We start from the raw sequence: 27,009 nt of genomic DNA, 5'->3' as shown, positions 1-27,009 counted from the left end.
ATTATTTCCATACAACTAAACAATAAAGATATTTTCCTTACATAAATAACAGCATAATCTGTTATTGGTCATTAGAATTATGGATCATGAGTTGCTGTTTAACATGATGGTCAAGTTCACACACTTATGGCCTGAACAGCAGGATGAACGCTTACAGCTCATAGAGAGCATTTTAAATGTTTTTATTTTTCAATAATGATTTTAAAAATATGTAGGAGAAAAACACACATTTCAATTGTATTCCATATTTTCTGCAAATGTTAGTGTGTTCTTTCTGCAAGAAGCAAAGGGAAATATATGTTATGTGAAGTATGCATTAAACTGAGTCCGAAGAATTCATTGATTGCCAGGGCTGACACCTCACCTTATGCACCCATGGGTCTGCTAGATTGAGTTTATCTGCCCCAGTGGACATTAATCCTCCTAGGGGATTTGTCTCCATCAGAAACACCACAGACCACTGGTGGGGAGAACAGCTGATCATAAACAGGAGATAATAAATAAGATACTATGTGTCACAGGAATGCCCATTCAGGCCTTTTGCTTATGAGTCATCAGCAAACTGCAATGACAATTTTTCATTTTTTTTCTTCAATAAACAGAAAACCATACAACTGACAAAAGAAAAGCATAATAGTGCACTTCGGTATTCAGTTTGTTCCCGCTGTATGAAAATGGAAGCTCCTTTTTAGCGCATTTCTGGTAGAAATCAAACAAGTAGCAGTGATTTTCCATGATATGATAGGAACACTGTTTTCCAGTTAGTATCCCTCAATGGCAGCATTTGTGATGCGGCTCCCAGTGGACCACCAACGTCACTGCATTCTGTCACTGCTAATGCCACACACTGCTATCCCTGCTTCTGAGTTACCACTGCTACTGCTTTCTCTCTCTCTCTCATCTGCCAGCAAGATTCTAAGTCAGCCGGATCATGTTTTGCAAAGGTTGATAGAACATTTACAGAGAAACCCACTGTATGTATTTAGAGAGCTACAAGAAAGCCAATGTTACCCCTCACTGTCTCTTCCTGCTGCCTTGCAACGCCCCCAGATCTGTCAGAAACAAAAGCAAGCTCTTGCTTTCATTCTTTTCATGCTTTGTTGTGTTAAAATCTAGCCAATATTTCCACATTTGAAGTCCTTTTATTTAAAGATAACAAACCCTCCGTGTCTTCTTCTTTCCGACAAAGCAAGTTTGAGCCATTTGACCAAAGTAGTTTAAGCCGCTTTGTTTTTGATCTTTCTATGTAGAGCTTTGGCTTAACTTACCTCTAAGTGCTGTTACACTTCTGATGCATTCTGTGGGTGTTATAAAAGGTTTGCTAGCAACAGCACTGTGGAGATAATGAGCATGAACCTCATGTATTTATGTAGAAAGTCTCAATTACCATTGAGTCACATGGTTTGTTGGAGTCAATAGGTTTGCTAAAATGCATGCATGTGCGGGTGATTGCTGAGCATGCTCACACTGCATGCATTTAAAAACGGTCTAGATTATTGTTCACTGTATCTTGCCTGAGCTATTTTTAGTCACTCTTATATAAATGACTGCTATGTTATTTGAATATGCAGTGATAGTTTTTCTAAACATGAATAATATGGAACAGCAGTTGCAGCAAATGTGGCTTGACTGCTTGATTTTCTGCTGGTGCTTGGTTCCTCCCTGGCTGCGTTTCTTAAAAAAATCCATTATGTGAGCCATTGTTCAACATGTTTTGACTGCAAACTTTTTGCACAGGAAATCACTGGTCTGGACACTAATTGATTAGCCTAAATGCTCATCAGAGTACACACTAACCAAAAGATCTGTCACACTTAGCTGCTCAAATCAGAAGCTCTCAGGGAAGAGTAGATCAGAAATGACTTTGGGTCAGATGTGGGAGCCAGCTGGCTGGTGGATGAGGTCTTAGGGAACCATTTATTTTGTTCCGTCCTTTAGAGCTTTTAGTATAAAAGCAGTGAGTAGGACAAAGAGGTGCAAGAGAATCCATGTCTAGTTCAGTGCCCAGAGGCTAAGTTCATCACTATATTTGGTTAATGTTTTACATAAAGCCCTGTAGAGCAAAGCAAGGCTGCGGAAAATGCAGTGCAATAATGAAATGAAACGAAAACGCAGTTGGGTGTCATATTTTTGCATCTCTTTCAGTATCATTTAAACGTAGGAAGTTCTACTACTGGTTCAATAATGAATGTATTATGTCTATATGTAATCATGCTAATGACGCTTCTAATTTTTGCCATGTATTTCCCATGTTGCAAATATTACAGCAGACTATGTATTCAGCTTCAAATGGTAACTCATAAGGCAATGGTGCTACTTACCAGGTAAACTAGGGACAGCAAGGCACTGAGACTTTCTTACTCACTGTAAAATAGCAGGAGGATCATAGTGGGTGGGCTGTTTCCCAGATGCTGTTTTATTTCCACCCAGAGGAGATTAACTAACCAAAAAACCTTTCTATATAGAGGCACCAGAGAGCTGCTCAGGATAGTGCGGTTGCCCATGGCAACAATATCAGTGCTTACAAAGACAAACACAGAAATACAATATTCAGTTGGAATAATGGGGGAAACCAGACACTCTTATTCCAAAGTGAGTAGTGTTGAGTAGAACATTTGAAGATTATATGATTTGTTGATGTGATGTGGTCATTTAATCAACGGTTGCTTCAAAGGAAAGCACTTACATCAGGCAAATACTGTGTTTTCTTCTTTGAAAGAAATAGACAAAACATTAATGTAGCCTATAAGTCACAGAATACTCAAGAACAGCAGCATAAAATTGAGCAATTTAGTCCAACTACATGGTCAGCAACATTTAGCCTTCACTTTAAGAGTGACATATAAATAGTAGCACCCAGAATAAATACTAGACTGGACCATGTTCTATTGTGCTGCTGTATTGACCAAAGCTCTAGAGCCAAGGTGGTGGCTGGCGAAGTCAAACAGAGGGCAGATGTTTTCTGAAACAAAAGGCAGCGCCTCTGTGCCCTGAACACAACGGAGGCAGTCTCTAAAAGAGGAGCAGAGGAATAAGGCCTTTAATCAGAGAGGTTCCTCTCTGTCTGAGCCACTTCTCTGCTCCAGTCCTCCGGCCTCCTCCCAGGAGATGGTCATCTCATCTGTTGTCTCTCCACAGATTTCATATCCAAACAGAATCACATTAGCAGCGTATCTCTGCATAAATGTCTGTTTAATTCAAGAGCACTGAGAAGGCTGCATCACAGCCTCTCCACCACGTATCTTGAGTCATATTTGTAACACTCCACTCCCTGTCACACAAGGAGAGTAGAAAAACACCTTTTATTTTTATTCAGCTTTGTGGAGAGTGTGTGTTCTGTTACTGGCAATGAGGTCGACGGTGAAGTGAAAGGCACAGAGATTCCTTCTGATTTCAGATCTACAACACATGGTTGATTCAAAACTCTCTAATTTAAAGTTTTTAGTTATTCTACCTTTAATTTCCTCCAAAATTACTTGAATTATTTGGAAAAGCTTGTTAGTAGATCCTGTCCAACTGAATCCCTTTATTCCTTTATTCAATCAAACCTAACTGGCTGCGTTGGATGAGAATAATGCAATGTTTCATTCATGATGACATATGCAAGAGAACACTGAAATTATTATGGCTTTTTCCACCTGGGGATATTCCCCTGTCTATTGCCCAGTGCATGCTGGGAAAGATGCAAGAACCAAAAAGGAAATGCAGACTTTGGTCCTCTGGCAATCACGTAAACGTAAACGTCAGTAAAATTTTGCAATGACGTGCAAATGTGAATCATTGACACAAAACACTTATCAGAGGAAATAATGTTTTGAATACCTCGTGAAAAAATACATTTCCTTTACTTTGAAGACGCACAACAGCAGACATGTGGTACCAGAATGTGGTTTCATATAGCCAGCCCTTCTGGAGATTGTCAAAGTAAATTATTCAAACTAACTTGAGTGTCTGCGTTGGAATGTGCTCTTCTTAGCTGTGGCTTGTCTATAATGCAGAGTTACTCCCCACATTAACAGGATTTCAGCTTTCACATAACACCACAATGCTTCTTTGCGACTTGCATGTATTCAGAGAGATGAAAGCCAAAGTGAATTACTGTGATAAAGCAAGGATCATACTGTCCATGCAATTTTTATGAAGGACTGAAAAGTGATCTTTTTCCCATCTCTCATTCAGTGCAGTTAAACTCTTAACTGCAATATCTGTTCATCTTCATAGAGATATCAAGACAGATGCACAAATGAAGGAAACTCTGTTGGAATAGTCCAGTTTAGATCATGAAACTCTGAAGTTAGCTGCAGTGGTAGCGAAGGCTTAGCGCTAAAATTCACTATTGATTCTAAATTTTACAAGCTGTCTCTATTCCTTTATGTATTTCCTTTTAGTTTTTATTTGGTTTAAAGTTTAATTTTGCTTGCTACTAAATAGTTGAGCAAGCACAGTTGAAACGTGTCAAAAACAGAAAAAGGTCATCACGCATTTTTTGGTGTCAGTGAAATGTATGCTGAAAAAAATCCTTCAGGAACCACATTTTCCTCCAACTTTCCTCCTAATTGTCCTCACTGTGACTCTTGGGTAACCTGTTCATGAATTGTGCAGCATGGTTTGCCTACTTGGCGCTTGATTACTTAGTCCGATGTGACCGTGCGGCTATTATTTATTAATGCTTGCTGAGGAAGATCGGTTTCACTGTCCACCAGTGGCTGAACCTTTTCAGCCTCTCTGTTAAGCAGGAATGCTGCGACTCGGTGGCATAATGCACCTCCTGTCTGCAGACAAAAGAAATCAAAGATCACAGTATCTATGACTGTGCTGCTAATACAGAGACGCTGTGGCTGAGGGACAGAAAATGGATTTTTTGGAAGAGTTTGTCAGTTCTGAAACATATTTTGAAGGCACATCATCCGAGACTGTAAGTACAATACACTCTATTATGTTGTAGACCTTTGGAGAAATGTCAAACATATGACTGCTGAAGGTGCAATCTTGGGAAAAATACTGTCATTAGAAAACATTATTCATAAGCAACAGTTGTTTGACCTTTTATACATCTCTTGACTAAAATGTGTAAATCTCCATAACCAGAAGTTGCATGTGTTAACACGGTACATTGGTGGCTACAAGGAGGACTCGTCAGTGAGGCGAACATGGCTGCAACAGTGTCTGACAGTATCCAGTCGTGTCCACACACATCATTTGAGCTGCAGGAAATGTTCTAAATATACACCATCGAGGCCTGTTCCCAACTATTGTACTGTAGGTCAAATAAATCCATATCCATGTGGAAACTCTAATATCCCCCAAACACACCATGGTATAGGGAAAAAAATCAGATTGCTTCCTGTGTTCAGCGGCCAGCTTTAAAATGTAGCACGCAAAAAAAAGCACAACTTTTGCCTAAAGTACTAGTTCTTTTATGAATTAATTATGATTTAATGCATCCAGTAGCACTTAGGTGTGTTTTGTTGATTAGTCTAGGTGACTTCAGAACCGCGCTCCAGCTTAGGTTGCAATATTTTGTAGCTGACTAACTGTTTCCACTGAATAGCTGTACAGTAATTTATAACCTTTCTTTCAGCTTATACACTGTGTTGATGAAATGGCAATATTTTATTCATATCTCATGAAATGAACACGTGCGCCCATGCTAAGACACACTCTCATACAGATACAAGCGCGCTGCACACAATTTATCATCAACGGTACAGTAAGTGGGGAAACATTTAGAGGGAAAGAAAGAGGAGCTTTGAATAATGAATGCGAAGAGCCCTGTTACACGGCAGACAAGCCTTTGAAGTGACATAACTTACTGCCACTGCTTTCATAGCATCACCAGTGTGCAGACACAAAGACAGAGATAAAGGGAACAAAAGGCAGTGGGGTGCAGACAAACAGACACATAAAAACATTTTAACCAATTACAGTCCTCCTGAATACCTGTGCTCTGCCAAAATGTGGCACCAGGAAATGACAATGCAGAACCGTTGTTGGGAAAAATCGGGAAATCAGCTGAAACTGAGATTGAGTCACTTGCTGTCTTTCGTACAATAGGTTCCAATTAGGTTCCAATTAGCAGCGGTTATAGCTGGTTATGATCTCTGATAAACTTTATCAAATCGTCCTGGCATTGAGCAAATCAAGTAAGTGCTTTATGAGAGAATTCCTCTGGGCTTCTTTTATAAAGAATGTGCTGACATCTAGAAATAAAACCAATTTCATGCCTCTCAAAGCACAAGAGTGAGGCATGACAACTCCGCCTGTGTGTCTAGCTTACGTAATTAATTTGATTTGTATTCACTGAGTGAACTGTGACTATGGAACATTGTTTATCACGCTGGAATCAGACAATCTCTTATCACTTGGGTTAAATTGCTTTATACCAGAACAATTTTTATTACTATTATGATTCAAATGTCTCTTTATTGCAGTTCAACTAGCCTTTCTGACCTGGAGCTGTTCTTTTACACAACACCTCAGACCTTCATACTGCATGTGTTATGCAATAAAAACCACAAATTATGATGTAAAGTTGAACCATGCTTGGTTTCTCTCCCATTCCCGCCTCGCCAGCCACAGGACCAAATCCTCAGGCTGGCCGCCCCCTTCAGGGACCTGGAGTGCTTCGCAGGGACCCCCAAATGGATGGGACATGGGCACCAATAGAGAGGGGCGTGACTGCTACATCAAGTAAGTGCCCTGTGCGTAAAGAAACTGAGGGGGAGCTCTTCTCTGTCCCCAGATGTTTCAGACGCTTTGCCAACCTGTGATTATTCCAGCCACGTCACTGCCTCCACACTGTCTCCATCTGTGCATTCAGAATACTGATTTTCTGCTCCCTCCACTGCTGCGCACACTCTGCCCCTGCCTACTCTCACTCTCTCTCACACTCTCGCACACCCACAACACTCCTCATGCAGTCTCCCAAATGCAGAAGAGGGGCTTCTGAGAGTGCGAGCATGTGTGTGCCGCTGCCGCCGCCGATGAAATTCACCTGCGCCGGGGTTTGTTTTGATCTGAGAGTCAACATGTTCCTCAGAGGACGCTGGGTTAAAGCGTTATCAGCATAATTGATCCTCGGTAATTGGCACTTGTGGAAATCTGTACAGACAGGTAAAAAAGAAACTCTTCACTGGTTCTCTGCATGTTTGTGTGTGCGGTGGTTTAACAAGTGAGCGCTTGTTTTAGCCGTGCTGTTGATTTAGGTAGGCTGTCGGCTGTTTTCTCAACTGTAATGTGCACAATGCAATATGTTAGAAATGAAAACGTTGCTGCTTCTGTCAGCCTCTATGCTTCAGTGTTTCTGCAAAATATCTGCTTGTAGTTGCTCTCTAGCTTGTTAATTCTTTTCATTTAATATTTGTATCTTTTCTATGTAAAAAAAAATAGAAATATCAGAATGAATAGGAGGTGAGCACTTGTCACACATGGGTTATAGCATGAGAAGCGTGATGTCAGAGGAGTTATATAAGAAGTAAGGAGCAGTGAAAGTGCTGGATGCAGAGTGTGTCTGCATGAGGCAGATCATGGAGGCTGCTTTGGCTCCAGCTTTTCCCTTCTAAATTTGAGAAAGACTCATGAATAATCAAATGTCTGTTTCGATGACTGTCAGAGGCCATCTCAGTTTGTCAAAGCTCCAGGGTGCTGATGCTAAATTGTTGTGTTTCTCAATGGAACACATGTCTAGTCTGCGTGACAGGAGCGCATGAATAAAGTAGCAGGCATTTAATATTCACAGTTTGACACTTGGTATTTAATAGATGCAATGTAGTTTAGAGGACTGCTGTTGCAATATAGCGAGGAAGTGTTGGGCAAAGTGGATTATTATTATTATCAGATGAATGCAACAGACTTCTAGATAGATGAGTTCAATCGTAAGGACCGAGCTTGAGATAGAACCCTAGCAGTTTCTCTTCACACTAGAAATGTGTCAAAAGATTTCACAGTCTTCGAGTCAGTGACACAGCAAAAATATAAATAATAGTTGTTGTTGCATAATGTTAGAAACACTGTGTTCCAGGCAGGGCAAATAGAACCAACGCACCAACAAGTTGTGTCCAAGCAGGATATGGCTTTTGGTAATGAGCTTACTCCATGTTATCCAAAATATGCCGCAAGAAAACACTTGGATATAACACTATTTGTACATCAGGCCAGTGTTTCTTGCTGTTCGTTTTTGTTCACTTTAAAGCTCACAGTGTGCCTTGTGATTGCTATATAGAGTGTTGTGCAGCTACACTAGCAGCTAATGGCTATGATTAGGCACCATTAGATGCATGGCTGTCAGCACAATGGGAATCTAGCCATGTTTAGCAGGTGGCCGTGCAGGGGAGGAGACAGTATTCTTCCTGAATGCACAGGTCCATATGGTTTGAATGTGTGCACAATCTGTTGAGTTTGCCATTTGCGAGATAAAACTGACACACAAATCCAAACTAAATCCTTCTTAGAAGGACCTTCCAAAAGTGAAAAGGATGCGCTTCAGTGTGCTGTAATTGTTGTTGCTGTATAATGACTGACAAAATGTTTTGCATTCAACGCGAAACAGATTGCTTGTTTTAATCTTGGGTTGCTAAAGGAAAAAACAGAATGTGTCCCTTTAGGAGCACTGGAATAAAATTTAAAAAAGATATATTTTTTAAAAAGCTGAGGGGAAAAACAAAACGTTTGATATGTTTAAGTCTTGCATGGAAATGATGCAGTTTAAAAAGCAGTTTGTTTAAATGTTTTTTAAATGCATCTCTTATTAATTTTTAATGGCTTCTGGTGTCATGGAGGTGATGTGTTACTATTAGATGTTATTTTTGCAAACTGAGATGGAATTTATTTAAAAAGCTAATATCAAAAAGGTACATTTTATTACTATAAAATAAAGGAAAGGCTGTTTCTCCTTTGGTGACCTCAGGTAAACATGGCATATTTGTGTAAAGGCAGATGGATGTGAGTAAAATCGTGTTTAACTGTGATGAGGTTCGTAATGCCAGCATTTGACACGGTGGTGCAGGGAATCATTATTTTTAACTAGCTCCAACTTTACAGTCTCGTTACATCAAGCTTTGCACTTACTGTCCACAGTCCTTCTGCCTGCCAGTACTACTGCGCCATCCCACTGTGACTAGACGTCTTCGACTGGTTTTTAAATGTTTGGAAAATTGTTGCCTATCTGATAGTTTCTCACTTATTTTCTGTTCTGTTTAGTCAGAATGCATCTCTAATATTTTTCATCAGGCACAGTGGTTGAATGTATTTAAATCAATCATCAGAGTCAATATATAACTGAGGGACTTCTGAATTAAATGGGATATATCTTGCATATATGTTTATTAAAAGTTTAAAAAAATAATGTTTTTATGTTCATTATGATCATGTCTTTACAAATTCCATAATTATTTATCATGGAAACAATCACTTATTAATAGAAATGGCTCAATTAAATAACCGTCCAAATGTAATAATAACCACCTTCTAATTAGCTAAACAATAATAAAATGAGCTTATTCAAAAATGGTTTTGATTGTGTTCTTTCATTAAGTTGAGATAATCAGGACAGATATTTTGGCAATATATCAAATTTTATACGGAGAAGAACAAATTGTGTCTGTGTCCGAGAAATCGCTTTCAACTAAGTTTCCCATTACAAAAACACCTCTCAAGGAAGTGTGTTAATTCCAGATCACATGACCTGCTCCACATGATGTCATTTCCTCCTGAAGAAAAGACTGGCAAGACTCCAAGGCTTTCTGAGTTATTTAATGTAAAGTAGTGTGTGAGTCAAACGTGGATTTATCACATGTCAATAGGTTTACTACAATATCTTTATAAATAACTTTCAATTTCAGGTTTACTCAATTGTATAAATAATATTTAGAAGAATCTTTCTGTAAAAATGCCATGTGGTGTTTGGTTATAGGCGGCCATGTTGATTTTAGGCCTGAAAACAGAAAAAATGTCAGCTATGATAGAAAAAGTCCTGCAGCTATATATTGACCCATCAGCATACATTGAAATAACTCAGAATTTTGTGAAATGTTGTTTTAAGAGCAGAATAAGTTAATGGGGCTGTACTCAATTTGGGGCCCTGTCCACTGACTTGTACACATTAGTGCAATCACCACAAATATTTCACTTTACATATTGCAGAGAAGTGCATCAGACGAGCGCATTTATGTAACTGGGATAGTAGTTTGTTAGCTGCTTTGCTTATTTGTGTGAGAATTTGATTCTGAACAAATGCTTACTCAAAAGCTAGGTCACACAGACTGAAATCAATCAGCAAAAACAGGTACTCGTGTTGTGCTGCTCCTTTGTAAGCGGGAAAGAAGGAAGATGCTGTTTTCTATCTTTTGATTACACATTAATGCAGATTACAGATGTGTTACTAATCTGACCAGTGGGAGACTTGAGGCTATAGAATGTTTAATTGAAACAAAGAGGATAATCTCTCTTTGCAAATACACGTACTACGGCCTCAGCATAATATACACGCTGTACATTTTATAGTAGCATGCATTTGTATTGAGGTAGCACATGACTTTTGAGGCATTTTTAAACGAGATCGACCACCCCCGCTAGCGTCCACGTGCCACACGGCCAGATTTTGCACAATAGCTGCTTGATTCCCTTTATAGAACAAATATATTTATTTATTGCACAGAATGGACTTGCTTTTCAGTTGAGCTTTTGTTTTTTAAAATTTGCTTATTGTTTCCCTGACAAAAGCACACAGAGCAATACAAGGGAGTGGGAGTAGGGATAAGAACATTGTCCTTGTAATGAAAAGCAGTCGGATTTGCATTGTAATTTGGATTAATTTGAAGAAATCTCGATGAAGACGTCAGTAATATCTCTTTAAATTATAGATCATTTAAAATGTTTCCTCTTTTACAGCTTATCACTCATAGCTTGTAGCTCCTTTTAAATCTTCCCAGATGAAATGTGCACAGCTTGTACAGACATCTTGGATTTTTATCTGGAACTAAAGGAGGACATCGTACGGTTCATTTCGAGCGTCTTTGCTCTGTTTGACAAAGAGAACAAGATTTAGGTGGTAATTTTAAAGGCTCTGTGGAATCTCTCAGCTCTGCCATAGTTATGAGCTCCTAACCCTACTTTAAACAATAAAGTCCCAGTTTTCCTGGAGCTGGCTTGTAAAATCTATGTTTAGCAACTGGTCATATTTGTTTTCGTCTGTCTTTTTAGTTTTCTTTCTGCTCTTTTGGATGAGAGTTACCGATAGACTGTTAAGCAGAGAGCCTCTATCTGAAATCTTAGTTTCTGTATTGGTGAGAGACACGGGGTTCAGTTATAGCTCAGGACTAATTTTATCACAAAAAATAATGGTGGAAAAAGCTTGTTTCCACTCTCTGTTATCTGTTTTGCAGCTGCATTTTTCATCCTAATGGCAGGCCGCATGTTTATTGGTCTGGAAAGGAGCTGTTGAATCATCCTCGACAATATTTAGTTGACAATCACTTAACATCTCTGAACTTGTTGCCCTTGTTGTTGCTGTTTTTTTCTCTTTTCGTGGCATTGCGAATGCGACTGACACATCTCACTGCGTCTTTGCGCCATGAAGGATTAATTGTTAGTATTTAGTGTTGAATGGTACATGTGTCAAGAATAACTGTGAATTACACATTGTCTGCCCACGGCTTTAATTAACCAATACTGTTGGCACCATACGGAGCTGCTGCTGCTGCTGCTTTTGCAGCCAGGGAGAGTGGAGAGACACTGTAAAAACTCAGATCACAGAATATGGGAAAGTCACATGCAGTTTGTGTGCATTTTTTGAGCTCAAATGAATAATAAATGTGTTGCAAGTAGGGATGTCCTATATTGGCTTTTTTGCCAATAACGGATTTGCCGGTATTGTCCAACTCTCAATTTCCAATTCCGATATCAACCAATACTGATATATGTGGGCTATTTAACTAATTTTAGGTAACATCACATATCTCCTGTCATGAAATTAATACATCATGCCTAATTCGTCCCATTGGATGCATTGTCAAATGCAACATGGCTTTCCAAATGTTAACATTGTCTGTGCAAAAAAGAAAACTACTTGAACTTAAGTTATGTTAAAAATGTCATATTTATTTTTTTAAATTGTCTCAAACAACAGTTCACACTCTCCCTCCCTCTCTCTATGAGTATATTACAATATGGCAACTATACTGTAAAAATTTGAAAGCCATTATTTTATCGTTTTTCATGATAGGGAAAAAAACATAAACATTGACCGATATTACATTTTTATGCCAATATTGGGCTGATAATATCTGTGGGCCGATATTATCGGACATCCCTAGTTGCAAGGATTAAGAAGATGCACGGATCAGGTTTAAATGTAGTAAAATGGTCAAATACTACAGAGTCTTGTTTTGCAGCCAGCTAATAATTACAGGAATCGTAAAGGCAGCAAATCTCAGACTTAAAGAAATTTGAAAAACATGGCACTCCATTAGTGTGGCAAATCAAATGCTTATTGTTTAACACATAACAATGTGAGTAGATGCTTGTTAAAGCATGTACTAGATGACTGCAATGTCAGAATACAATCATCGGAGCTTGATTAGCATCACCTACATGTTCTATTGTTCCTTATTCCAAAACAATATCTGGCATCTTGTCTTTACATATTGTGGGTATTTAAAGGAAACATCAATTTTATATTCAAGTAAAATAGTCTATCAATTTCTGTCCCCTGATCTCATATTTTTAAACAGCTGTCTCTTATAATGATATTATAATTGCGATCCTTTTAGTGATTATATTAGAGCGTGCACATTTTGCCTATTTTGTCTCTAAAATTTTTTTTTTTTTTTAAATGTCAAGGCCAGTCGCAAGTTCCCAGAGCTGAGAGTGACATTCTCAAATGTCTTGATTTGTCTGAGCAGACAACCAAATTTACTGCAATATAAACTAGAGAAAAGCAACAAACTGTCGACACAAGAATGTTTGGAGGTTTTTTCTTAAAATTTGACTCAATTAGTCAGCTATCTAATTCAAACAACGCTTTATCAGTTGTTGATCTGTGGTTGAACTTAAATGGCATAAAAGAAACTTAAAACTGTAGTTAAAATCCAGTGTTTCTTTGCACTGGATGTCTCGGCCATAGCATGGTGCAAACACAGATATACTCTATAGCTAAAATCTGGTAATTTGCGTGATAGTTCCATTTCATATAAAGGTATAGAAATTTATGAAAGTGTAAAATTCTAAAGACACGAGCTAAGGATTCACAGCACTACCTGCAAAAGTTATTCCCAGTGTAGCAAAACCAAGCAGCCAGACAAAGACAGCAAATTTCTTTTTGTCATTCCCACAGCCACGTCTCCCAGAGCAACTCCCTGGAGGAAGTTCGTCTGGACGGAGACAAGTTTGTGCCACCAGCGCCCCGTAAGGTGGAGATGAGGCGAGACCCAGTGCTGGGCTTTGGATTTGTGGCAGGCAGTGAGAAACCTGTGGTGGTCCGCTCAGTCACACCAGGTAACGTGACCCAGCTACACAGTGAACTCTAATACAACAATGACTCACTCAGTCCATTGCCATTTCTGTATCAACATGAGTTGAAATCCTCCTAAATAGAAAAAAAAAGAGGAAAACCCACTAAGGCTTTAGTTTACGCAGATGATTCATTGATTTTAACAGCCCTCGGTGAGTAAGCATTCATTAGAGCTTTAAGCAACAAGATAGGAAACCAAGAAAAATCAAGAAGAATGGTGATGGCTGTGCACAGTTCGTACCACTGACGTCTTGCATGATGTGATTTGGCAGGGGGTCCATCAGAAGGCAAGCTGATCCCAGGGGACGAGATCATCATGATTAATGATGAGCCTGTCAGTTCAGCACCCAGGGAGAGGGTTATTGACCTCGTCAGGTATGACAACACACTACTGTGAGATGCCACTTGCCTAATGTTAAACCTGCTGCGGATAATTGAGTGCCACAAAAAACGAACCGTTTAGTACGAATGTTAATTTTAATATTAATATTTTATTAAGCCATTTTATTAAATCCCCTTTCACCCAGTGTTGTAAAACAATAAAACACTTAAAAACCGAGGGGGGTGAATAGTTGTAGGCACTGTAAGACATATTTGTAATTTATTGTAATTTATTATGATGTTTCATTTGTTTCTCCCAGTCTGCTGTCTATAAGGATATTGTTGATGACCACAAACTTACTTTCCAGAATGAGAAAGCAGTTTAAACAGTCCGTCGCTGTATTTTGCATCTTTATTTTATTCTTAAGTGCTATTAAGCCAAATATTTTAGCCAAACAGATATTGCACATCATTCTAGGCACCTGCTTCGTTCACCGTGATTTAGCTGTATGCTGTTGTTGATGTTTTTTCAAGCGTCTCATTAGATTAATTTCACTGACACAGCTGAGTGGCTGGCTGTGAGCATTTGGTCCTTGTATGACCTGTGCGGTAGTCTGTAAACAGTGCATTAGTACAGGGAAAAGTGCCCATGTGGCCACTCCTTCACAGCTCCTGTGGCCTTGAATGGGTTCTGTCTCTGCAGTAAAACTCCGCACTATGGGACACAGTGTTCAGCTGCTGCTGTCCAGCATGACGTCTCCAAAATATCTCCTTTTACCTCAGTTTCTTTTTTTGTTTGTTTATGTATTTTTATTGTTCATCATTCTGTTGTTTTACATGTCTTGCAGGAGCTGCAAAGAGTCCATATTACTGACTGTTGTTCAGCCGTACCCAGTAAGTTTCTTCGTCCTCTATGAATGAAATCAAGTACATTCCGATAGGCTGTTTGTGTGTTTGGAGCTGATTATTTCGTTGACTCTATGAAAGCAAGTCATTAATCATGCCATATGTTTGTGCTGGCACAGTATCAGTAATGCCTCAGCTACGTGTTAGAGTCGGGCTAACTCGAAGGGAGTCCAAATGCTGCTTTCCAAGTCTTCTCATGTTGTGGCGTCAGATCCTCACAAGACCTCCCATGAACCTGCCACATCAACATTTACTAGAGTCACAGAGTGCCAGATGGTGGTGAACGTTCAGTGCCAGGAGCATATAGCATTCGGCCTTTGTTTACAGTTCACATAATAAATCAGTGGAAATGGAGTTATGCTTGAATTCCCTCCCCAAAAATATCATCAGCATGGGTTCATAGAAAACAAAATACTGTCTCTGCTACTTCTTGTGTGGCATGAGAGTTCTGACAAAATCTGATAATTCCCCACTGTAGCGTTCTTATTACATGCCAACTCTTTCCATTCACATCAATTTATCATTTTATCCAGTGCGAGTGTTTCAGATTCTCAGCATGATGAATGTTAGGCCTTTGAAAAAATAAAAAAATAAAAATTTTAAAATAAAACAGCCACTAAACAAGCCACTAACCTTGAACAGAGATTGCAATCGTAGATAAACACGAGGGTATAATACTTCGAGGACCAAGCACTCATAATGAGTCTGTAATTACTTCTGTTTACCAGGAGTTTCTTTGCAGGCTCAATGACAGAACGGTGGTGGGGCTGTCCTCCCTCTTAAGTCCTAACACAGTACCACCCTAATTGCATCAGCGCAGAGTAGAGTATTAAGAGGCTGTTGTATTTCAAGAAAGAAACATGTCCTTGAGTTGTGTGATGAAAAAAAATACGACTCATCTTTGAAAGAGCTGATTGTCCTTTAAATCTTTGTTGTTTTTTTTCCCCCTCCTTTCCCTCTAAAAGTCACCCAAATCGGCATTCATCAGCGCAGCCAAAAAGGCCAAATTAAAGACTAATCCTGTTAAAGTCCGCTTTGCTGAAGAGGTCATCATCAATGGACAGATCCCAGTAAGTGACACTGAACACTGATACATTCTGTACGCATGAAGATTCTTAACAGACTTGAACTATCAAAGTCAGAGCTGAGTGAAAATATCAAAAATCATTAAGTGCATATGCACAGGCATAAGAATACACCTCCGCCTTTTATCTCTTTTCATTACACCACCATTACTTGAATGACAAACAGAACATGTGGGTATTATTGACAAAAGAAAGAGAGAACTACTCACACAAAGAGCTTCCCCAAGCTGTTGGGGGAGGTACTCAGAGAAAAGAGCTTTAAGAAAGCAACTACTAAGTAAGGAGTGATTATCAAAGAAAAGTACTTTAACTACCGTCACATAAGCGCAATAAATGTCACAGAAATTTAATTATTATAAAAAATAACATTTCGCACAAGTGTTACAATGTACAAGTACATTTCCTGTATTTTATATTTTAACTAAGCCAATTTATTCTTTCTGAGAGTGAACTGGAAAGATACATGTCTTTTATGCATTTCTATTGAAGACATTTAGCTTAGCTTAGCATAAGAATTTAAAATATGGAGGAATAACCAGCTGGTTCTGTTCAAACATTAAAAAAAAACATCTTCCTATCAGTTTACTAACGTATATGTTACATCTTGCTGTTTATTTTTTTCAAAAACAGGAGTGTAAAATGGATGTGCTTCCTATAGTCTTCAAAGTCCCTTCCATATTTATTTCTTGCACATGCCATCTAATTAGAAAATATCCCTAACAGCAAATGGACAACTTTCAGTTACAAAATTTGAGATTTGTTGATTACATGATTCTTCTTCTATCCTCAGGAAACTGTGAAGGACAACTCCCTTCTTTTTATGCCAAATGTTCTAAAGGTGTACCTGGAAAATGGGCAGACTAAATCATTTAAATTTGACAGCAGCACATCCATTAAGGTAGGTGCTGGGAAGAACCTCCCTTCACTTAGAAATGCTGTTATATAACCTAAAGTGATTTTCAGTTTAAATGTTGAATGTTATTCACAGTTGCACTGTACATTACAAAGTGCAAACTCCTCTCTACACTATGGCCTTGAGAACCTTATTTGAACTGAAATTATAATTCAAACAAAGAGCATTTGAAGCATAATTATCGGTGAAGCAGGGAGAACTTGTTTAGCAATTCATATCTGCATAATTTTTCTTGTATTGTGATGGAAATTCTGATTGTATGTTCGTGTCTTTATGTGTGTGTTCAGCCGTGAAAATGATTTACAGTCATGGCATTGAGCTGAGCACGAGGAGGCTGCTGCATCTGCACGCTTCTCATGTTGTATTAACTATGACATTGTCTATGTGAAAGGACGTCATCCTGACCCTGCAAGAAAAGCTATCCATTAAGAGCATCGAGCACTTCTCTCTGATGCTGGAGCAAAGAGCTGAGGGATCTGCCAGCAAACTCATGCTCCTGCACGAGCAGGAGATGCTAACTCAGGTGAGACAGCTCTCATGATGCCCTTAAACAGAGAGGGGTAGTACACAGTATCAAGTACTTTTGTTTTTGTACAACATCAGTAAAAGGCTTTTTATAAATCTGATCACTTACAAATGCTTTGGGGAAATATGCGTTGTATTCATTCTATTAACAAGAGCTAGAGAACATCAATGCATCTACTTTATTTGTCCACTTATGTAAAAGATGAAGTCAGATGTTTGCTTAACTGACTGTAGCACAAACTAGGGAGTCACTGCAAGCGAAGAAGCAGTCCCTCAAGAAAACCACTACATGATGCTTTTACACTTTAGCTCTTTATGAATTAAACAAAATGTCATATGGTGCTAGTAGGCAGACTGTATGGAGTCAGGGAAGCTGTTTCTCTGTTCCCAGCTTTTATGCTAAGCTAAGCTAAGATCAAGTGGCATCAAGCTTTTTATCCAGCTCCCTGAGAAAACAGTGTTTAAAAGGTGATTTCCTAAAGTATACTTTGAATCACTAGCCGAGTTTCTCTCGTGTATCTCATTCTGAAGTATTGCATCAGAAAAGGTTAAGAAAAATGTCAAATTGCAAGAAAAATTTGCTCTCTTTATGCTGGCTTGAGGTGCTTTTTGACTTTCTCATAATAGAGTTACTGTGCTTTATGGGAGATAGAAACACCTTTTCTGAGTAATTTCTGACATAGTGAACATTATCTCACATGAATGATTAGCTGTCTCTCCATTTTTCTGTTGTAGATGGCTGAAGTGGCCGGTTTTATTTGTCTCTTTTTTGGTTTTTGTGGTTGTGTCTGTTTCCAGTTCATGATTTTTCATACATCGCCTCTGATTCAGCCTCTTGACGACAATTTACTTCTTAGTTTTTTGGCTCCAAAGCAGTAAATGGGAACAAATCTAGTTTTCATTTTCTTCTTTTTTTTTTGGCTTCAATATCACTGGACAGTTTTAGGAAAACATAGCTACTCTGAATACTGCTTATTACCACACAGACTCCTGCAAACACTTCATGACTAATGAGACCCTCATTATCTTTGACTTGTGTTCCAGGTGACACAGAGGCCAGGGTCACACAAGATGAAGTGCTTTTTTCGGATTACTTTTGTCCCAAAGGATCCCGTGGACCTTCTTAGGAGAGATGCAGTAGCATTTGAGTACCTGTATGTTCAGGTAAATACCACCAGATACAGAAAACACAAAATATTGTGCAGTGGAATTGAATGGTATTTATGTTACATTCGCTGTATGAGACAATATATCTGACTGACATGTAACCTATTCCTGTCTCCTCCATCTCTGCCTCTTCCAGAGCTGTAATGATGTTGTATTGGAAAGATTTGGGTCAGAGCTGAAATACGACATGGCTCTCCGTCTGGCTGCCTTGCAAATGTATATTCTAACCATCAATACCAAACAGACTCAGAAAGTTTCCCTGAAGTATATTGAGTAAGTAGATTGGATTTCACAATACGCTGTGCTTGCTGGAATCATCTGCATGTCTCCAAATACAGAGTCATTTTGTTCTTTCTAATAACTTATTCCAGCTGCAGAGGATTCTGTAGAGGGCTGTTAAACTGTAAAATAATAATGATCTCACTCGCATTGTTCTGCTGCTACACCAGAAGCTATATCCCTGGTTAGATAATGACTCTGACTGTACCCTGTCAGTTAATCAATCCACCACCACTGGGTGAAGTAAATCAATCACCAGTCTTGATTGATGACTCGACTGTTTTTCATTGTGACTGAGTGACCTTTTTTAATCTTTATGAATTGTGCATCTGTAGGAAGGAGTGGGGATTGGCGTTGTTCCTGCCTCCTGCAGTGCTGTCTAGCATGAAAGAGAAGAACATCAAAAAAGCCCTCACTCACATCCTCAAAACCAACCAAAACCTGGTGCCGCCTGGCAAAAAGGTAGACTGTGCTACCTCTTCCTTTCTCTCGCTTCATCAGTCCACATCTGTACGCCTCTCCATCTTTTCCTTACATCACATCTGGCTCTTGGCTACCACCTAGTGGAGCGTTAAGTTTCAAAATAGTCGTGCAGAGTGGTTGCTTGAACAGACACTTTTTGACATTCTGCTGTGAATGTAAGTTTCAGCTTGCGTCTTATCATACATCTCCTCTTTCCTCTCCCTTCCAGCTGACTGCCTTGCAGGCAAAGGTCCATTATCTGAAGTATCTCAGTGACTTGAGGCTTTATGGAGGACGTGTGTTTAAATCCACGCTAGTTGTGAGTGCAACAATCTTTCTGCCTCACACTGTGCGTAGCCAGAGTCACATACTGTTCATTTACATGCAAAGAATGATGTATATGCTGCCTTTCTTCCCTTTTACAGCAAGGCGAGAAGCACACGGAAGTGACTTTGCTGGTGGGACCCAAATATGGCATCAGTCATGTGATTAACACCAAAACAAACCTGGTTGCACTTCTGGCTGATTTTAGTCATGTCAACCGCATTGAGATGTATACAGAAGATGAGAACAGGGTTAGAGTGGAACTACATGTTCTGGACGTAAAGGTTAACGAACCTTCTTCCCTTTCCTAAATATTTTTGCAGAAAGTATGTTGAGTCATTGCAGTCATTATAACCTTGTTGTACAACCCTACTCTCCTCTATTTTTCGTGCTCATTGTCTGATTATCCACCTCTTTCACAGCCCATCACTCTCTTAATGGAGTCTGTTGATGCAATGAATCTGGCCTGTTTGACTGCTGGCTACTACAGATTACTGGTGGACTCTCGGCGCTCCATCTTCAATGTGGCCAAAAACACAGATAATATGGACACAAGTATGTCTGAAATGATCACAAGATGACTCATCAAAATGTGCTGTGTTTAAATAGAGCTGTTTGATTTTCTGGTTCCTCTTTGCAGGTCATGCAGCAAGAGTAAAGCAGAACTACCAGGCCATTGAGTGTACATACAGTACACCCCACAAAGGATGTGAAGACAGAAACAACCAGAGGTGCAGCCAAGATTATTCTGACCCGGAGTGCGAATACCTCGACCATGGCAGATGTGAAGGCCAACCCATCTATGTAACTGAGATCCACCAGCCCCAGCACTCAATTCAAATGACCCAGAGAGCAGAGTGCTGCAGAATCCCTTGTTCCCAAACCTATCTCAATGTTCCAAGGCAGAAACCCCAGGACTCCTCCAGGAGTGCAAAGGTCTCCTTCATATTTGGAGACCCTCCCTTAGACAGCGTAAACCCTCAAAATCTGGGCTACCAGAGACTGATGGATGAAGGCCCGGAGATTCTAGACAATCACAGCCCCATGTACAGGCGTCTCGAGGAAGACTATAAGATGATGGATGCCATAGAAGACGGGTATCAGTACTCCACTAAAATCTTTAGTCCTAGCGAGTGCATCGAGGAGCCTCTGCTGCATGATATCTGCTACGCTGAGACAACAGATGACGCAGAGGATGAGGATGACATCAGCTGTGAGGAAGACATGGTGATGAGTGACACTGACAAGCCTACACTGCTCTCGCTCTCAGGGTCCAGCGATGACATCATTGACTTGACCTCCCTCCCCCCCCCACCGGAGGGTAATGACGAGGAGGACAATGACGTACTGCTGCACTCTCTTAACATGGCCATTGCTGCTCCTCCTCCTGGTTTCAGGGACAGCTCTGATGAGGAGGAGCAGCAAGGGGCTGGAATTCGGGCCCAGGGAGCCTGCAATGATATCCCAGTGTCTCTCATAGATTCAGTGCCCACCCACGGAGCAGAGGGCCCCGGGGAGCCTCTGGATGATGCAGTGGTGTCCACCTTACAGGCACTCGAGGCCCTTGCTGCATCTGAGGAACAGAGTCCAGCACAGTCAGAGAGTAGCACAGGTTCTCCTTATACTATTGTAACATTCATCCATTAACACCACACATGTTCCAGCCATTCACTTTTGATTTGTTGTTGATTTTTTTTCAATAAAACCCATTTTGTTCTATGTTTCCATTTGTGAGTATTTCTTTAAATCATTTGAAAGTACAAGCATTTGTGCTGATCATTGTGTCTTTCATTTGTTAAGATTTGTTCTTGTAAATCATTTGGTCTTCCTCAGTTGCACGCTAAACAATGTAAAAGGTCAGACATAAGAGAAAGTAAGTAATCGCAAATAGCCGTATACAGATTGGACCAAAATTATTGGTACCCTTCCACTTGTAAACATAAGAAACTAATTCCCCGAAATCAGTTGTCACTTTTCATTACTACCAACAAGACTTCTACACTTTTTTACTGGTGCTTTGTTCCATTCTTCTTAAGCAAACTGCTTCCATTCTCAGATTTGATGGCTGGTGTCTTTCTTTCAGCTCTTTCTGGAGATGCTGATTTGGATTAACATCAAGAATCTTAGCAGGTTGCTTTAAAATCATCCAATTTTCCTTTTCATCCATTCATTGGTGCTTTTAGATCAACAGTATCTTATATCTACTGTGCTGTTGGATGAACCATGACCTGTGACTGAGCTCTGTCACACTGGAAAGTCATGTTTCACTCAGAAATGCCCTGATAATCTTCTGATTTCATTACGCCCTGCACAGTCTCAAGGCACTCTGTACCCTGCAGCAAAGCAACGCCATAACAGCTGTTACCAACTAAGTCGCTTCCATCTTTCACAGTTCTTCAAAAGCTTCATCTTTTCTTTCGTGAAAGCTGTAGTTGTGTTTCATTTGTCCAAGGGACATTCTCCCAGGAGCAGTGTGACTTTTCAATATGCATTTTAGCAAACTCCAGATTTTTATGTTTCTCTCTTAAAAGTAGAGTTTTCCTGCATCTTCTTCTATGGAGCCCGCTTTCATTTTGAAAATCACATATGCTTCGACCAGACACTGTTGAACCTTGATCTTGAAATTTTCCGTGGTTCCTCTCCCACCATTCAAACGATCCTTCTGTTCAGTCAATTTTCCACTTGCAGGTCCAGGAAGGTTTGCTACGGTCCCTTGAACCTTAAACTTAATAATGTAATAATATTAGCAGCTGAGGTCACACTAACATTGAGTTGCTTGGAGACCATCTTGTAGTCTCTTCCTTCACTATGACCAAACTTGGCAAATATTGCTTTCTTCTGTGTCTCCTTCAACAGCTCTCTTTTCTTTCTTTTTCGTATTCATTTTCAGTGGGGAGCACCCAATGATACCAAACAGCTCAGTGACTGCATCTCCATTTAAATAAGATAAATGGATGATAAAATGATTGACTAAAAGATTGAAGACTCCTGTGAATGTGAATAAAGGCAGTTATCTGCTTCAAATAACAATCCAAGCCACTTATTTAGCACCACCACCAAGGGGTATCACTAATTTTGTCCAGGCTATTATAGAAGATCTTATAAGAATAAACAATATGTTTATAGCTTCTTCTTTTTCTCTTCTGTATGTATGCATGACAAAGCACCTTATAGTTTTATCATTTTTCTGGACAAACAGAACATTGATTCAGTGAGATGGAAGGTTGCCAGCACTTGAATATTTTATTGATTCTAAAATGTTATTTAAATTTTAAGTGGAATGATAATATGTAATGATTTATATTTATGATTGTCAGTGTTACTCTGAAGTAATGATTTAATTATTTTATCAATTACATGCTGATTCACATTGCCATTACCATTATTCATGTTTGACTCACTCCTTAATTTGTGATATTTTCTCTGTGCCACAGATGAAGTTGTTAATGAGATGTTTTTTTTTTCTTTTTCTTTTCTGTGACACACAGGTGTAGAAATATCACGAGCATTTAGCCCCGAGTCTTCAGATTCTGGCAATGAGACAAACTCCTCTGAGATGACAGAGAGCTCTGAGTTGGCCACCGCTCAGAGACTTTCAGAGAGCCACCTGAGAATGCATGTAGCCATGGCCGAAGCATACCATGCCATGAATGAAGAAAAGACAGAGGTGAGTGCACCGAGTGATGGCAGAGCAGGAGCTATGCAGTACAACCCTCAGGAGCATCAGGAGGAGGAGGCGAAATCTTCTGCTGTGGCATCCTCACAGATATTTCACTCGGATGGCGGTGAGATGGAGCCAGAGACTATGGAAATAAAATCAGTGAGTGAATATTTCACTAAAATGCACATGGGCTCAGTGATGAGCAGGCAGAGAGGTAAACAGAGGGAGACAGAGAGCAGAAACCAAGGAAACACCTGTGAATCCTCCGATAAGTCGCACACGGCCTCGCAAGACTCGGCTAAGGAAGAGGCCCCTCATCTTGTGGGGAAGTATAACGCTTTCACTGTGAGAGATTCCTATTACATGAATCAACTTGATCTGGGTCGAACTCACTTTAAAGACAGGCATCAAAAATGGCAGCAGAGAGTGTCCGGGAACAAAATGGCAGAGAATCTTGCTCCAGAATGTGTGAATGACTCACAGGCTTCCCACGCAGACAGGTTGACAGCAAAGGGAGAGAAGCAGGACTCAGATGAAAGAAGCCAACAGCGAAATGCCCATCTCATCTCCCCATCCAAAGGGCCCGTCCCTGCAGAGGGAGATGCTGCTGCACAGGATAACGAGCAGCAGCAAGCGAAGCCCTCAGAGCAAGACGTCACACGGTTATACGACTACCACGTGAGCAAGCGCATGTCATCGATACAAAGTGAAGGCATTCATTCCCTCCAGAGCTCACAGTGCTCCTCTATAGATGCCGGTTGTAGCACAGGCAGCAGCAGCTGTGTCACCCCCATGGATTCTCCCCTTTGTGCCACAGACAATATGCATGTACTGTCCGAGTCCTCGCTCAAGGGGCTGAGCTACGTCCCGCCCGAGGAGAAGGCTTATGGGGCCCCGGGGCAGGGGAAGCCGGGCCATCCCATGGACCCGACCCTGCTGAGGAAGATTCATGCAGCTACCAGCGCTGAGCCTGGCTTCGGGACGACACGGGATGGCAGTCACAGGATGCCCAAGATAAAAGAAACCACAGGTAAAACTAAGCAGGAAGGTGCTCCCTCTAATCTCTATGAATGCATGAAAAGAATAGAAGCCACATTTTAGAAGGGTGGTCTGAAGGCAAATAAGTGAAATAGTATATTTCAAAAGGTACATTTCAATTTGTCAATCACTTTCTCATTTACATCTAGTGGTATGTAGCCATGAGGATTGTGTTTTACTACTTTGTTTGTTGATATATTTGTCTCAGCTTTCTGCCTTCACTATGGTAAATTAAAGGGAGGATTACTTTGCTTGTGATGCTCACAGCATGGATTTTTTTCAGTAGTCTTTCCAGGAATTATAAAATACATTTGCATCCCCATTTGTCTCCAAAGACCACTGTGCTTACAAGAATTTGGTTGACATTTTGGGAAATCTGCTAATTTACTTACTTGCAATGAGGAAAATATTTCTATCACTTTGATATGTGGCTTTTCAGTGTGAAGCTTGAAAGAATAAAAGGAGAAGTTTTGGTTTTGCAGAGGGTTATGTTTAACACGGTAGCCTCCTCTTCCTGACCTCACCAGGAGGTTGCCATGAAGTCAGTGGGGCTCAGAGAAGTTAGCGAAACAGGCCAAAATATAATAATCCATAAAAACCTGAACTGCTGTTTTTGGGCTTCGTAGAGATTCAACAGATAAGATATAAACTGTTAATGCTATTGAACTTTAGAGGTGCTGACAGGCAGATTTTGTTATCTTTGGACAGAGCAAGTTAGCCACTTCTCCCAAACTCCAGTGTTCTTTACTCAGCTAAACTATTTAGCTGCTGGTCCTGCTTCATATTTAGTACATAGATATTAAAGCAGCTTCGATGTTCCAATCATCTGCAAATTATTTCCCAAAATGTCAAACTGTTCACTCATTAATTAGTCTAGCAATTAAAAAATCTTTCCTAACTGTAATACTTTCTTTTTCTTACTGCTTGCACTAGTAATCAAAAGAGAAAAATGAATAAACTGAAAAAATTGCATTTCTGTCAGGGAGATGCTTAACAGTTCTCTTTGTTTCCCTACTACCCCTAGTGTAGCTTGCACACAGCTGAAGAAGGCTGGGGAAGAGTCATCTTTAGCTCTCTGTAATGAGACCAGTACCACCACCACAACCATGTCACCTTCATCATTACGAAGTAGCACAGAGCCCAGTGGGCTAACACAGGCCAGCCCTGAGCCCGACCCACACGCCCTGGCTTTCCCCTCAAGCGGATGCTCGTGTGACCCTACAGCAGGCAGCCTCAGGAAGCCACGCAGGGTTCGGATGCTCAGGAGGAGCTGGAGCACCTTAATGCCAGGTTCTAAGAGCTTGGAAGCACTGTTAGAAAAGACCAAAGCCACACTTACAGGGAAGAACGACGGTCAAAATTCGAAGTCCCAAGATCCCCCAAAAGTGTGGAGGACATTCTCAGCCAAAACCTTACCTAAAAGCTTGTCCCATGGTTCAGTCGCCTCTAATTCGTCTGGTAGACGGCTGCTAAGAGGAGCCTCTCTGTTGCTGACAGAGTCAACGGCACCGAGGCTGGATGCTGCTACGTGGAGGTGCCATGGGCCGTTCAGTCACTGCTTCCTCAGGAGAAAGTCAAGCACTCACAGCGGGGATGACGATGGAGAGATACCCCCACAAGCTCTGTTCTCTGACAGCTCGGTTTCTTCCGGTGGCAAGGAAAAAACTATCCTGAAAGCAGACAGTAAGGCTGAGCAGAGCAACATGGCCTCAGCTATGAATGACATGAGCCTACAAGCAAGACTTGCTTGTATAAATTCGATGAAGGGAAAAACCTACAGCCTTCACACAGGGTTTGCACTTGCACGGAAGGATGCCTTAGACATGATAAGCATATTACGTTCCAGCGTAGGCCGCTCGGCCAAAGGTGACGTGCCCGAGGTCACCGACGCTGACATGGAAACATTCTCCCAGCTGCTTTTCATGCAGGCCAAAGTGCTGAGTGGCGCCTGCAGTCAGATGGCCATGGAGTACAGCAGCCCAGAAGAGCTGCTGCTCACACTGACGCACAGCTTCCACACACTGTGTTGTTTGACGCAAGCCTGCATGTCACTAGTGGAAGGCCTGAGCACCGAGAGCGAACGGCGAGAGGTGGTAGCCAAGGTGGATGAGGTCGTCATGAACTACGTGTGTCTGCTGAAAGCTGCTGAAGCGGCTTCGGGAGGCTCCGCCAGTGACCAAAGTGTGAATGCATTGACACATTACTCTGGCACCATGTCTGCTATTATAAACACACTAACTCACTCACTGACAACACTGCTCAACAAAAAAACTGTTGTTATTTTATCCTGATTATTGATTTTAAAGCCATACATGAGAGACATGGGTTTATAACCAATGTGAACTGCTGTGAAAAAACATAAACTTGCCTTGTGTATACAATATTTTATTATGTAAAGATAATATAAAATTATATGAATAATTAAAGTTTTAAATAGATTATATTGAGGTCTCTATTAAGAAGCATATGACCCTCTCAAGTATATTATCTATAATTACATAATAGGGATTATTTTAATGATTTATTGGTTATATTAGGAGCTTAACATGTCGATAACTACCACCTTATTAGTACTTTGTTTATAAATTGTAAAATATATATTATGTTGAAGAAATGCATACAATATATACAGCTCTAGACAAATCACTGCACAGGACAAGACGTGATGAAATCAAAGTAACGCATAAAACTTTATCATTTTCTGAAGTCAGATAATTTAAGGAAATCTTTACACATGAACACTGAGTACTTTCTTGTTATTTTTGTCAACATCATTAAAGAAATTAAAACTTTGTAGAAGTCTTATCTCAAATTATTTTTG

The 27,009-nt window shown here is 40.2% G+C and overlaps 1 protein-coding gene across 6 annotated transcripts in view; it reads left to right on the top strand.

The window, feature by feature from the left end:
• frmpd4 (FERM and PDZ domain containing 4) overlaps positions 1-26,980 on the top strand; it is a 36,398-nt gene extending 9,418 nt beyond the window's left edge. For 3 of the 6 annotated variants that reach the window (XM_035958272.2, XM_035958273.2, XM_023292503.3), the window contains exons 2-17: positions 6,574-6,690; positions 13,331-13,491; positions 13,780-13,882; positions 14,677-14,722; positions 15,700-15,804; positions 16,610-16,717; positions 17,124-17,255; positions 18,302-18,421; positions 18,561-18,697; positions 19,039-19,165; positions 19,395-19,484; positions 19,591-19,773; positions 19,912-20,044; positions 20,130-21,101; positions 22,978-24,180; positions 25,218-26,980. In XM_035958272.2, the coding sequence (XP_035814165.2) occupies positions 6,574-6,690; positions 13,331-13,491; positions 13,780-13,882; positions 14,677-14,722; positions 15,700-15,804; positions 16,610-16,717; positions 17,124-17,255; positions 18,302-18,421; positions 18,561-18,697; positions 19,039-19,165; positions 19,395-19,484; positions 19,591-19,773; positions 19,912-20,044; positions 20,130-21,101; positions 22,978-24,180; positions 25,218-26,479 (4,999 nt within the window). In that variant the 3' untranslated portion in view covers positions 26,480-26,980. Of the gene's footprint in view, positions 1-4,714; positions 4,916-6,573; positions 6,691-6,832; positions 7,114-13,330; positions 13,492-13,779; positions 13,883-14,676; positions 14,723-15,699; positions 15,805-16,609; positions 16,718-17,123; positions 17,256-18,301; positions 18,422-18,560; positions 18,698-19,038; positions 19,166-19,394; positions 19,485-19,590; positions 19,774-19,911; positions 20,045-20,129; positions 21,102-22,977; positions 24,181-25,212 lie in introns of those variants that run through there. The other 3 variants (XM_035958274.2, XM_055015552.1, XM_023292504.3) reach the window with 3 other exon arrangements.
• The last annotated feature ends 29 nt before the right edge of the window (positions 26,981-27,009 follow it).

Source organism: Amphiprion ocellaris, chromosome 11 (genome assembly GCF_022539595.1).
Source record: "Amphiprion ocellaris isolate individual 3 ecotype Okinawa chromosome 11, ASM2253959v1, whole genome shotgun sequence".
NCBI lineage: Eukaryota > Metazoa > Chordata > Actinopteri > Pomacentridae > Amphiprion > Amphiprion ocellaris.
The sequence above is the reverse complement of the archived record's forward strand: the minus strand, read 5'-3'. Positions and strand labels throughout refer to the sequence as shown.